This window comes from Meles meles, chromosome 16, assembly GCF_922984935.1.
Source record: "Meles meles chromosome 16, mMelMel3.1 paternal haplotype, whole genome shotgun sequence".
Classification (NCBI taxonomy): domain Eukaryota; kingdom Metazoa; phylum Chordata; class Mammalia; order Carnivora; family Mustelidae; genus Meles; species Meles meles.
This window is the reverse complement of record NC_060081.1, coordinates 55102378-55114681: the sequence shown is the minus strand read 5'-3', so window position 1 is coordinate 55114681 and position 12304 is coordinate 55102378. Positions and strand designations below refer to the sequence as shown.

The 12304-nt window shown below is 61.6% G+C and overlaps 1 protein-coding gene across 12 annotated transcripts in view; it reads left to right on the top strand.

Moving 5' to 3' along the window:
- The window catches only part of SNPH (syntaphilin), a 35824-nt gene extending 23525 nt beyond the window's left edge, over positions 1–12299 (top strand). For 4 of the 12 annotated variants that reach the window (XM_045981113.1, XM_045981112.1, XM_045981111.1 and 1 more), the window contains 4 exons: positions 1054–1150; positions 1853–1960; positions 5334–5483; positions 8541–12299. In XM_045981113.1, the coding sequence (XP_045837069.1) occupies positions 1101–1150; positions 1853–1960; positions 5334–5483; positions 8541–9717 (1485 nt within the window). In that variant the 5' untranslated portion in view covers positions 1054–1100 and the 3' untranslated portion in view covers positions 9718–12299. Of the gene's footprint in view, positions 1–502; positions 1151–1753; positions 1961–5333; positions 5484–8540 lie in introns of all 12 variants that reach the window. The other 8 variants (XM_045981109.1, XM_045981108.1, XM_045981107.1 and 5 more) reach the window with 4 other exon arrangements.
- Positions 12300–12304: the final 5 nt, after the last annotated feature.

Genomic DNA, 12304 nt, shown 5'->3' with positions numbered 1-12304 from the left:
TCTCGGGTTCCCGGAGCTCTGCAATGATGCCCAGTGCAGGACTCCTTCCTACAACAGCCAACGTCCAGCCCAACGGGGGGGCTTCCCGCCTCCTTAAACCCCTTTAGGGCTGCCCTAAGAGTGCCAAGGATGGGTCTCTGCAGGCCTGGTTGCTTCCTACTTGTTCCTGCCCACCAAGAACCACCACCGCCCCCCCGCCCCCAGGAGAGCTTCTGTAACCATTTGTCCCCTTGCTCATCTGCTTCGAGCTTGTGCTCTGTCCTGACGCATGCCAGTCAGCACGCATGTTTGCATAGAGGGGTACAGCATGCCCGTGTGCCCCACGCATGTTGGGGGGGGCAGTTGCATGTCCCACTGCATGAGCAGGCCCCAAGCATGCTCCCAGAGATGTGTGCAGCCTGTCTCAGAATGGCAGGGATGTGGTACCTTTTCACATTCGTGTTTGTCCATATGTCTTTCTACACGTGTGCCGGTCTGTTGGTCTGTCTTGTCTCCCCTATAGACAGGAAGCCCTAAGCCACACGCCAGCGGGCACTCTGGGAAGGTGACGTCGAGACTAGCCCAGCCTAACTTGGGGTTCCTGGTCCTGCTCCAGGAGTGCTCCGGCCTGCGGCCCCCGCCGAGGAGGGAGGATTGTCCAGCGCGGGGTGGGGTCCGAGTCAGGGATCGGGGGGCCTGGCTTGTAGCGTTGAGGACACAGTGCTGCGCTGGTGGTCACGTGGCCCTGCCCCGATGCCCGTGTGACCTTGGGCAAGGCCTTCAAGCTCGCTGTCCACACTCCGTCATCTGGAGAACCCGGGGTTGGATCTATGATTTCTGGCTGCTCCCAAGGCCCTGACGACCGAGACTTTGAGTCAGGGCACAGGAGTGTGGTAACATCGCTGGTGAAGGCCGCCGTGGCTAGCGCCTGGCCCACCAGGCCCTTGCTCGGTCCTGGGGTGTCCTGCCGAAGGGTAAGAGGAGGAGCCATGCCAGGCAGCGGCCCCAGTGAGAGGATGACATGGCCTGGTCCGGCCCTCCCCGCGGCACCCCCAACGCGCCCTCTCTCCTCAGCCCCGGGGACACCGCCTCTCCCACCCCTCACCCGGACCCGCAGCCTCATGGCCATGTCCCTGCCGGGCAGTAGACGGGCCTCTGCTGGATCCCGCAGGTGAGTGTCCCCTTGGCTTCGGAGGGTGGGAGGAGGGAGGGTCTCTGCCCCCACCCACCCCCGCTGCCACCAACTTACAGTGTGTCCCTGAGCAGGTCATCTCCCCAGTTTTCCCAGCCTTAGAGCAGGCTTGCTAACGCTCACCTCCCCCAGGAGCTGTTGAAGGGCTCAAGTGACACAGAGGGTAAAAAGTTCTCTGACGTGGAAACCCCTGGGTCCCTCCACCTCAGTATTGCTGTCGAGCTTCCCAGTGACCAGAGGGGTCTCCTGCTCTCCTCCGCCCTGGCTCGCTTCGCCCCCCTTTGGCCTGTGTGTGCCCCTCGTCCGGTCCCTACCCCTGCATGCCCCCTCTGCCCCACCCGTGTCAGCCCCTGCAGGGCTCTCCCTGGGGCTCAGGGGACCGTGGAAGTTGAGGACCCCTAGCGAGGGCAAACGGGACCCCACCTTCGGCCCCGTCCAGCCTCCATTCCTGTCCTGGGGAGCCAGGAGGAGCGGCCTCCACCTGGTTTTCCATCTTGATTTGCGCTGTCTGTTCTGTCACCCCTGTCTGTGCGTCCCCCTCTCTCCTCTGCTTCTCTCCCTCCCCGGCCCATGACCCCGCAGCGGGGGCCCTTTGGGCCGCAGCGGCCTGGCGGTGTTTGCCCAGTGCCCGCAGCTGCCCGCCAGCCAGAACGAGCACCTGCCTCTTCTTCCTGCCTCCAGGCGCACCTCTCCCCCCGTGAGCGTGCGGGACGCCTACGGCACCTCCTCTCTCAGCAGCAGCAGCAACTCAGGCTCCTGCAAGGGCAGCGACAGCAGCCCCACGCCCAGGTAAGCCCCCCCCACTCCTGGGCCTGGCCAGCTGTGCCCCTGCTCCTGTGCCCCGTGTGGCTGGGCAGGCACTGGCTGACTCCGGCGTTCACTGGCCTCCAGCAGCTCGTTTCCCCAGAGGCTCAGTTCCTGCCCGAGAGGGGGAAGCGGAACTCCTGTCTGTATGCTCTGGGACTCCCTGTCCCCAAGACCGGGGCTTACACGAGCCAGGGGTGATGCTCCCAGAACCGGGGCCCAGCAGCAGGCAGCTCCCTGAAGTGTCGGGAGTCCCATCCTGTCTTCCTGCTTCACCATCCTTGGGGTACAGCTTTTGTCCTCACCCTGACCAGACAGTCCTACACCCCTAGGCATCAGGTCAGCATTGGAGCCAGGAAGCGAGAAGGTAGAAAGGCCACCCCCATGACAAGAAGCTCATGTTTTCTGAAAAGGGACACCTACGCCAGGGATGCCATCCGCACCTGGCCGGCTGGCACTGGGGGACGGCCCTGGCTGCGGCTGCCGGCCAGGTGGCGTGGGGGCCACCAGCGTTGTCCCTGCTACCCCGCCTCCGTGCACAGAATTGGGGTTCTCCCGGGGGAAAGGCAAGAATGGAGAGGGGCAAGCTACTCGGGCGGGGGCCACCTGCGTGGCAGCAGGGGTGCAGCCGGTGTGGGAGGCCGAGTGCAGTCGGATGTGGCAGAGGCTATGTTGTGCGCTCAGGAATGGCAGAATGGAACCAGAAAAGCAGGCTGGGGAGGCACGTGAAGTGATGCTAAGCGTTCCATCCGGATCCCCCAGTGGAGCCCGGAGCTCGGGGAGCGCAGACTGGGCGTTCACACTTCCTGTCCCTGAGCCTGCATTCCCTTATCGGTCAAGTGGGGCTAACATCCCGCAGGCTTCGTTGAGTCGATGTCTGCAGGTGGCCCATAAAGGGGAGCTGCCACCATGAGGACTTGGGTCCCACATGAGCATCCCGAGCAACCAAGGCTGGCCTGTGGCTCCCTTGGCCACATGGGAAGGCTGGTTTTGCTCTTCCAATGGAGAGGATGTCATTGGTGGGAAGTGATACTCAGATCGCGCCGAGGCAGCCATTCTCAGAGTTTTCCACCTTGACGCATGTAATGGGTGATGCACGCGTGCAGGACCCATGCCCCAGCCTCCTGGCCAGGACCCCACCCCAAGTGCAGGGGGCGTGAACATGATGATGTGCTCACAAAACCAGTTGGCAACTTGAACACCTTCTCATTAGCAGCAGATTTTTGCAGTGCACATCTTAACTGCAGTGCATGGGGATGATCCCAGCCCTGAGGCTGAGCACCGCCCCCGTGGGAGGGTATTCTTGCCCATGTGGACAGTGGTGGCTATGCGTGAGCAGGGGGACCTTGGCTGTGGTCTTAGTGCACACAGGCATCCTGAGGTGGGAACAGCGGACACCCACGAGTTACAGTATCCTCTTCTTCTCCGTTACTTATTTATTTCTTTATTTATTTATTAAAGCTCAATTTCTCTTTCCAATATTATTTTTTAAAATTTATATTTATTTATTAGACAGAGATCTCAAGTAGGCAAAGAGGCAGGCAGAGAGAGAGGGGGAAGCAGGTTCCCCACCGAGCAGAGAGCCTGTGGGGCTCGATCCCAGGACCCTGGGATCATGACCTGAGCCAAAGGCAGAGGGTTTAACCCACTGAGTCACTCAGGCACCCCCTTCTCAGTTATTTACATATATTTTCTGCAAAGATAGAGCTATTGACTAAAAACGTATGAGCGTGAAATACTATATTAGAAAAAAGCCACTTATGAAAGCAAATGGAAGAGTGAAAACAGCTTCTTCTCCAATTCTCAACTGTCCTAGTTTAACTCGTGTGCCCAGGGCCCAGGTAGGAGCCCCTTCCCACTCACCGCCGCTCTGCGCCCCTCTAGCCCAAGTCCTGGCATGGTGGCCCACAGAGGGGATGTCCCCAGCTCCAACCCATGACACGTGCCCCTTGTCATGCCAAAAACAGGCCAGCATGTGATAGGACTTGAGTCATACCCAGGGATGACAAGGTGAGTCAGCAGGAGAGAATTGTTCCCGTTTCTCTGCACCTCTAGCCACATGTTCTCGCTAGCGGCGGACAGTCTGAGCTACTTTTTCCTCAGTAAAAGTTAGATGGCTCCCCCAGAACCTTCCAGACTGCCTCCGGTGTGGCCGCTTCAGCAAACCTGGGCCTATCTTCTTCAGATCTGTGGATGTCATTGCCCCTCCCTAAACCTGGTGTCCCTGTCCCCTGAAGGAACAGCGTGGGATGGCCACGGGACTTTGCCAGGCTGTCTGACAACCTGCCCTGGGCCGTTAGGCCATGATCCAAGGAGGTTTCCAGAGCAAGCAGCGGGCCAGAGGCTGTGGGTGGAGGCAGCTGGGCCACGGGATATTGGGACTGGGTGCTGTCCTTCATGGGCACAAGTTCTGGCCTTCCCTCCTCCTCCACTGAGTGGGAATTCCTCTACTTTGCAGTGCTGAGACCAGGGAGTCTCACTCACACACACACACACACACACACACACACACACACACACACACGTCTGTGCCACCCCAGGCTGGGTGGCCTGTGCCCCTGGCTTGCTACCACCTCAGGGCACAGCTGTGAGCAAGTGGCTGCCCAGAACGTGGGTGTTCACACGTGTGGGAGGAGGTGGGGGGTGGAAAGCGTCTGCATTTGTGTGACGCCATGTGTGGCTGCTGAGCTAGTCCCTGTGAGTGTCCCTGAGGGTGGCCACAGGGCAGTGGGAGGCACGGGTGTGCAAACACGGAGGTGGGCGTGCAGGCATGCATGGACCGGGGTCCGTTGTACTCGGCTGTACACACCGAGTACATGTATGTGCATAGTCGTGCAAGCCCACATGTACATGAGGACAGCAAGGAGGGCACCGGGGCGTGGGTTTAGAGATGGTTATGCCTGCTCCGGGTCCCCCCTCGGGGTCGTAAAGGCTCTCAGCTCTGGGGGTGTGTCCTCCTACCCAGGGGTGAGTCCTTACCCCACCCCCACAGGCCCTGGGAGAATTACGCAGGGGGGGTGCACCCCCACCTCGTTCTCTGGGTTCGGAGACCACACACCGGAGTTCTGGGACTCCCCTCTAGGACTGAGATGGCAGCATCAGCAGAGCGCCCCACACGGTGCCAGGCCATGCGCCTGCTCCATCCTGTGTCCTCACCCCTGACTAGGAGAGCCCCGGGCTCCCCATTGGGGTCTTCATTCAGAAGAGCTTTAACAAATCCTACCTTCCAGAAGGCCTGCTCGTTCTCAGGCCCACACCGGCCGCCGGGGGAGACCTAGCCCGGAGCCATCCGGTGGTCATGGGTCCAGGACAGTGAGGGCATCTTCCCCCCTCTCCGCTGACACGTGTCCCCTTGCAGGCGCTCCATGAAGTACACGCTGTGCAGCGACAACCACGGCGTCAAGCCGCCCACCCCGGAGCAGTACCTGACGCCCCTGCAGCAGAAGGAGGTGTGCATCCGGCACCTGAGGGCGCGACTGAAAGACACCCAGGACCGGCTGCAGGACCGGTGAGCCACTGGCCAGGGGCAGCCCTGGAGGCACGCTGCCCTCACCACATGGAGAGGCCGCAGGGCCCCGGGGCACTTCTGGGAGGAAGGAGCGGCTGAGGGCTTTCAGGCGCCCAGCCTGCCCTTTCCCTTCCAGTGGAGCCCTGTAGGATCCCCTTTCTGGAGCCCCCAGCCATCCCCTTCTTCCCTCGGCTGCTCTCCCGGCCGGCCTCCTGGTCCTCACCACACCCATGGCGGTGCTCTCCTAGTCTGAGCCTGGCAGCCCCTTTGGGCCACTTCTTAGCCCCTGGCTCCTTTCCACCTGGGGAGCGGGGCGCACAGGGCATATTCCTGTCTTACCTTCTCTGCCAGGGAGAAACAACCCCTCGGCCCCCCTTGGCTTCTGCTCAGGGAGTCACCAGGGGGCTCTGGGCCCACCGGTTCAGGCCCCGGAGGCCTTTCTGGCTCATCTGCTTACAGACGATAGGAGATCATGAGAGACCTTTCTTGCGCTCCTATTCAGCCCAGGGGTCCCCGGGAGCCCCCACGGTGACCTCTAAGCTCAATCTCCAGACCTGAGGGCAAATCCTGACCCTTTTGGCTACTACCGTCCTGGGCCACGGGCTTCACCTTTACCATCGCAGCTTCAGCACTGCCCTCTGACTCTTCGTCATCCCCTCTGGACGGTGTCCGTTCGAACACGCAGCCGACTCTGGGCCGCCCCGGGGCCTGGGGGCAGGGCAGGCCGACATAACCATGGCTTCTAACCTCTTTTCTCTTTTTGTAAAACTGCAGCCTTAGGGACATGTCATTCACGGCCCGTACAAGCCCCCTCTCTCAGGTGTACCATTCAGCGATGTTTAGTGTGGGCACAGAATCGTGCAACCCTCACCGGGATCCAGTCCCAGAACATTCTCATCACCCCATGCCGTTCCTGGTTAGCAGTCATGGCCCAGGCCGCTGGATAGCCTCTCGTCCCTCTGTCTTTATGGATTCATCTGTTCTGGACATCGCATATAAACGGAAGCATTTCATATGCGTGAGCATGTCTTCCAGACACCAGAGCTCTGCGTGATAGCTGATGCGGTTTGGATCTGCTGTGGTTTTGAATTACGGGAACTTACAGGTGGCCTTCTGTGGCCTCCTTCTCTGTCGAGTTGGGATTTCTATTTTTATTTCCCGTCGTCTTCTCGATGGTGGCCTGGGTCTGCCTGGCCGCTTGCACTCCTGTGCTCAGGAAGCAGACAGCCCGTCTCCTGGCTTCCTTTCTAGGGCTGGCCCAGCGGCTCGGGCAGCCCATCTGCCCTGTGTGGTTTGGGCACGACGCCCTGGCGTGGACATGCCTCCACCTCAAATCCCTGGCCACTCTCTGCCTGTTAGTCCTGCAGGGGCCTGTGGCAGCCCTTTGCCGCACACGCTCCCCATGTTCACTTTGATACTCGTCCCTGCAGTAACCCTGACTTCTCTGTAAAGAAGCATCTTTGCCCTGTGCTTTTGTTTGCTGTGTCCCCACTTCCTGAGATGGCCTCGCCCCCACCTTGCTTCCTTGGCAAACTCACCCTTCAAGGCTCAGTTCAAATGCAACGTCCTAGACAGGGTGGGGAAGGCAGAGCTCCCTGGCCTGGGGTCCCACCAGCTCCAAGGAGAGAGGGGCAGAGCCCCGCCCCACTGAGCATGCCCCATCCCTTCCCCCAAGCTCACTCTCCCTCCTGGCGCTCAGCGTTGGTGTGGTGGGTTTCCCCAGAATGAACCCCAATAATGGCCCCCCATGTCCGGTGGTCCATCTGCCATTGCCACTCTTAGGAGCTCTGGTTCACTGGCTGCCATCACAGGTCTGTGTCCTGCTGGGCGGTCTAGTCCACCCCTTTCCAGAGAATTCCATTGCTGATCTTGCCAGCCACCGCAGTGCCTCAGCCCAGAACCCTCGACATAGCGCAGCACATGCTTCCTGGCCTCGTTTCCTGAACTGACTCACCTATCCGACTCTGCTAAGCGCATGGTGCTTGATCGGGGGTGGTCCCTCTGCTGGGCTCATCACCCTTAGAGTGATGGTCATACCCTGCGTGGATTACTTTCCCGTAAATGTGGGGCAAGTGGGCCACATTGGTGCAGGGGTGGATATGTCCCCCCACCCCCCAACCCTGCAGGATCTGCCGGCTCGGGAGTGGCTTTCCTCCCCCCGTCACGGCCTTCACTGTATCCTGCCCTGTCTCGTGCTGCCTCTTCCACCAGACTTGAACAGGAGGGGCTTCTAACGCACCTCCCTCCCCTGCACCCCAGATTCATCTGTGACTTGGGGTGCCTGTGTCTGATTTGCCAGCTGCTGGCCTCTTCTCTCAGGAGTGGCCTGTGCCTTCTTGTCCATCTTTCTGGCCCATCCCCCTCACAGTAGATACAAAGCAGTGATGACTGGTGTGGACAAAACCACCTGTGGTCACCGTTTTCCTCTGTCGCACCCACCACGTTTCATCCCCGGAACTGAGGGGAGGTGTGAGGCCGGCAGCCCGCCCCCCCCCCCCCAGTGGCAGTAAGTTCCATCAGTAAAGCAGGGCAGTCTGCCGCATCTCCCCCAGGGGGCGGGGGGGGATGACTCTGGCCGGACCCCACCACGGATAGTCTTCGTTACTGGCTTTCGTAGGAGGCCGTGTCCCTTCCCACGGAGGAGAAATTTTATGTTTAGTTCTTACTGTCTTATGTTAAGATTTTAAAATGGGTGTGTTTGGTTTCTATAGCAGTAGGCATCTGTTTATATGCTGGGCATCGTTCTTGTCTAATCTCTCCTATAGGTAATGGATTTAAGTGGGGACAGTCATCTGCATTTCGGCCTCCGGGGCTGGGGATGCAGAGGGACCTGGACGTTCCTTCCTCCCCATCCCGACCCCGGGGAGTAGAGGGAGGAGGTCCCTTGGCCACCCCCCACCCCTCTGGAGTGAGAAGGAGGCACTGAGTCAGGCCTTTTGTGTCTAACTCTGGGCCGGGAGGCACAGGCCCTCTGTTCTTGGTGACAGTCCTTTCCTGCTTGTCCTTGGTGGCGGTGACAGGCCAGGCAGTGAGCATGTGTGTCTCCTCTGCTCCCAGGGACACCGAGATCGATGACCTGAAGACGCAGCTGTCGCGCATGCAGGAGGACTGGATCGAGGAGGAGTGCCACCGTGTGGAGGCGCAGCTGGCCCTGAAGGAGGCACGCAAGGAGATCAAGCAGCTCAAGCAGGTCATCGACACCGTCAAGAACAACCTGATCGACAAGGACAAGGGGCTGCAGAAGTACTTCGTGGACATCAACATTCAGAACAAGAAGCTGGAGACGCTGCTGCACAGCATGGAAGTGGCCCAGAACGGCACGGCCAAGGACGACGGCGCTGGGGAGTCGGCCGGCGGGTCCCCCGCTCGCTCCCTCACCCGCAGCTCCACCTACACCAAGCTGAGTGACCCTGCTGTCTGCGGCGACCGCCCCCCGGGCGATCACCCTGGGGCCTCTGCAGAGGACGGGGCTGACAGCGGCTTCGCGGGGACCGAGGACACGCTGAGCCGGACGGACGCGCTGGAGGCCAGCAGCCTGCTGTCATCGGGGGTAGACTGCGGCCCCGAGGAGGGCTCACTGCACAACAGCTTCGGCCTGGGCCCCCGCTTCCCTGCCAGCAACACCTACGAGAAGCTTTTGTGTGGCCTGGAGGCCGGCGTGCAGGCCAGCTGCATGCAGGAGCGCGCCATCCAGACGGACTTCGTGCAGTACCAGCCGGACCTGGACGCCATCCTGGAGAAAGTGACCCAGGCCCAGGTCTGCGGAGCAGTCCCTGAATCGGGGAACAGGGGCCCAGAGCCGGAGCCCCACCCCTCAGGGCCCAAAGACCGCAACTCCGCCGTGGTGGTGACGGTGGGGGACGAGCTAGAGGCCCCGGAGCCCATCACCCGGGGGCCGAGCCCACACCGGCCCGGTGCCAACCCCAGCCCAGGCCCATCGGTGAGTGTGGCGTGCCCCATGGAAGAGGAGGAGGAGGCGGCGGCCGCCGAGAAGGAACCCAAGAGCTACTGGAGCCGCCACTACATCGTGGATCTGCTGGCCGTGGTGGTGCCGGCTGTGCCCACGGTAGCCTGGCTGTGCCGCTCCCAGCGGCGCCAGGGCCAGCCCATTTACAACATCAGCTCCCTGCTGCGGGGCTGCTGCACTGTGGCCTTGCACTCCATCCGCAGGATCAGCTGCCGCTCGCTGGGCCAGCAGGGCCCAAGCCAGGCGGCCGGCAGCTCCCAGCTGTGAGCGCGTGCGGCCCCGGCCAGCGGCGCTGACGGCCTGACCAAGGATCGTAGGGGTGCCGCTCTCCTCCTGCTCACGCCCCGGGGGCCTCAGCTGCTTGATTTAGTTTTGGGTAGGGGATGTGAACAGTGTCAGGGCCGGGAGTCAGGGTTGGGGGAAGGCACCCCAAACTGTGATAGGAGACAAGGGAAGAAAGACCAAAGGCAGAGAGGCCCATGGAAGGGACACATTGCAGAGAGAGGAGGAGGGGAGGTCCCCCAACCCAGCCCTGTCCACCTGGACCTTCACACAGGGCCACCCACCCCTGCCCAGAAGTCTCCGGGGTGTTGCTGTGGGGAGGCCGGTCCTGAGGTGCCCAGGGGAGCCTCCCCACCCCCACCCCGGGGCCCATCCCGTTGCTGCCCATCCAAGCCTCCTCCCCAGCCACCCACTGCCCTCAGTCCAGCCTTCTGGGCCAGTATTACCTCCTTGCGTGGAGGCAGCTGCTGCCCAGAGTACACGCTACCGGCCCAGGACTCTCAGCAGGGTCTGCAACCCCTGGGCCCCGGCTGCAGTTCTAGCATCTTCCAGCCGCTCCCCGCTTTGGGATTCGGAAGTGTAGTCGGGACACAGGCATGGGCCGGTGGAAAGCCGGTGATGGGCAAGAGGCGGCAGAGCGCAGTGCGGCTTCTGTGTCTGTCTGTCTGAGACCTTCCCCAGGCTCCGTTTCCCTCTCCACGCTTCTGCCTGTGTCAGATCGTTCTTCCTGTGAGAGCTGAGCCAGACAGGCTAGTGCTGGGGCTGGAGCCTCTGCCGGCCTGAGAGGAGGAGGCAGGGGCTGGCAGGTCAGGGGCGCTCCTCCAGCCTTCTGAGACAAGGTCCTGCAGTCTGGCAGGCGGGCTGGACTCGGCAATCCTCCGCTGGTTTGAGAAGCCAGAGGCCATGACGGCCCCTGAAGCTCAGCCCGAGTTTCTCTGGGGGCCTCGGGCCCAGCTTCCACTTTGCACTATGTTCACTTTGGGGCTTGGCTCTCATGCGCCCCAGCATCTCCACTGAGGGGCTGCTTGCATTCTAGTGAGGGCTCCTAAACTTGGCCCTAGCTGCCTCCGGAGGAAAGCCAGCACGATGGACGGCAAGATGGGATATGGAAGCCATGATGTTTGTCCAAGCCAAAGCAGGGCACCCGGGTCGTCTCCCAGGCAGGGATGGGGCAGGGCAGGCCGGAGCCCTGTGGCCTCCCTGCTCACAGCCTGAGGCCACTTGGCCTGGGAAGCTTCACTGTCCCCCCTCCTTCCCTGGGACCCCACATTGGGTCCCCCAGCAAAGCTGCTGACCTTTTACCACCACTATTATTTGACAAAGTAAACCCGCTCTTTCACCCCTGTGGGGCTTATACCTGTCTGGTGGCCCCTCCCACTCTTCAGAGATTAGGCCCCACGTAGGGGGCGGGTGGCGCTGGCGGGACCCTGTATCTTACTCATTCCTCTGGCCCTGAGGCCACTCTGGTTCTCTGCCAAGGTTGCTCACCCGCCCCCGCTGCTCCCACAGCCGCCGCCTGAGTTGGGGGCTCCGCCCTTCTTCTCTGCACCCTCCAATCAAAGGGGGGGCCCTGCATGCACTGGGAGTGGGCAGCCAGCTCAGCCATGGGGCCGGCAGCCCCCTCTGCCACACGCTTTGTGCCTCCAAAGCCTCCTTGCCCTGACTGGGGCCTCAGACCACCTGTCCTTTGCAGAGCACCACCACCCCAGCCAAAGCGCACCTGAAGTCCTGGGCCTGGCTGGGGCTGCCCCACAGATGCTGGGGTTGTGCCATGGAGGGGCCGTGGACACACCCAATCCAAAGCCAAGCCGGCCCTGGCCGTGGACCCCGCCTCCCGTGCTGTGCACTCACGGAGCTGCGTAGCGTCTCCTTAGAAATAGTCCAAGCTTTGCCGAGAAAATAAATGTCTGACTATACTTGACAACATGAAATCTATATATTTTTCACACTGGAATTCAGTCGAGCCACATAGCCCCTCTGCTCCTGTCTGTGTCTTGCTCTCTGTGGCCTTCCTATTGTGTCTCGTGTTTCAGTGGTCAGGGCCATAGCCCGCTGGGTCCCACCGGAGGTCCCGGTGAAGGGCCGCGCCCGAGGTGAGTGGGGCCGCTGCTCAGGGTTGCGGAGCCCTCGTGCACAATGTCAAGGCTCTTCTCTCTTGGGGCCTTCACCGGGCATTTCGTTCTCATGTCAGTGGAGGCGGTGGCTCTGCACCTGGCCCCGGGATGGACCCCGAAAGCACGCCGGCTGGCGGCCCCGGTCCAGCCCTCCACGTGCCCACGCGTGTGCTCAGTGTCCGCATCTATGCAAAGGGGGCAGCGCGGCGCCCGAGGCTCAGAGCGAGCGGGGAAGCACAGCGGCCTGCTGGCTTGGGCTCCCGGCCCCAGCACCACAGGGCACAGAGTGTGGGGCAGGAGGGCAAGGCCAAGGCGGGGGGACTGCCCCCTCCAGTGCTCCTCCTCCAAAACTCCCCTTTTTCCTTCTTGCTTCATATCTCCTCCTGCTGGGCTCTGGCCTTGCCCTCCTGCCCTCGGCTCCTGGAGCAGAAATCGTCGGGGGTGGGGCGGGGGGGGGG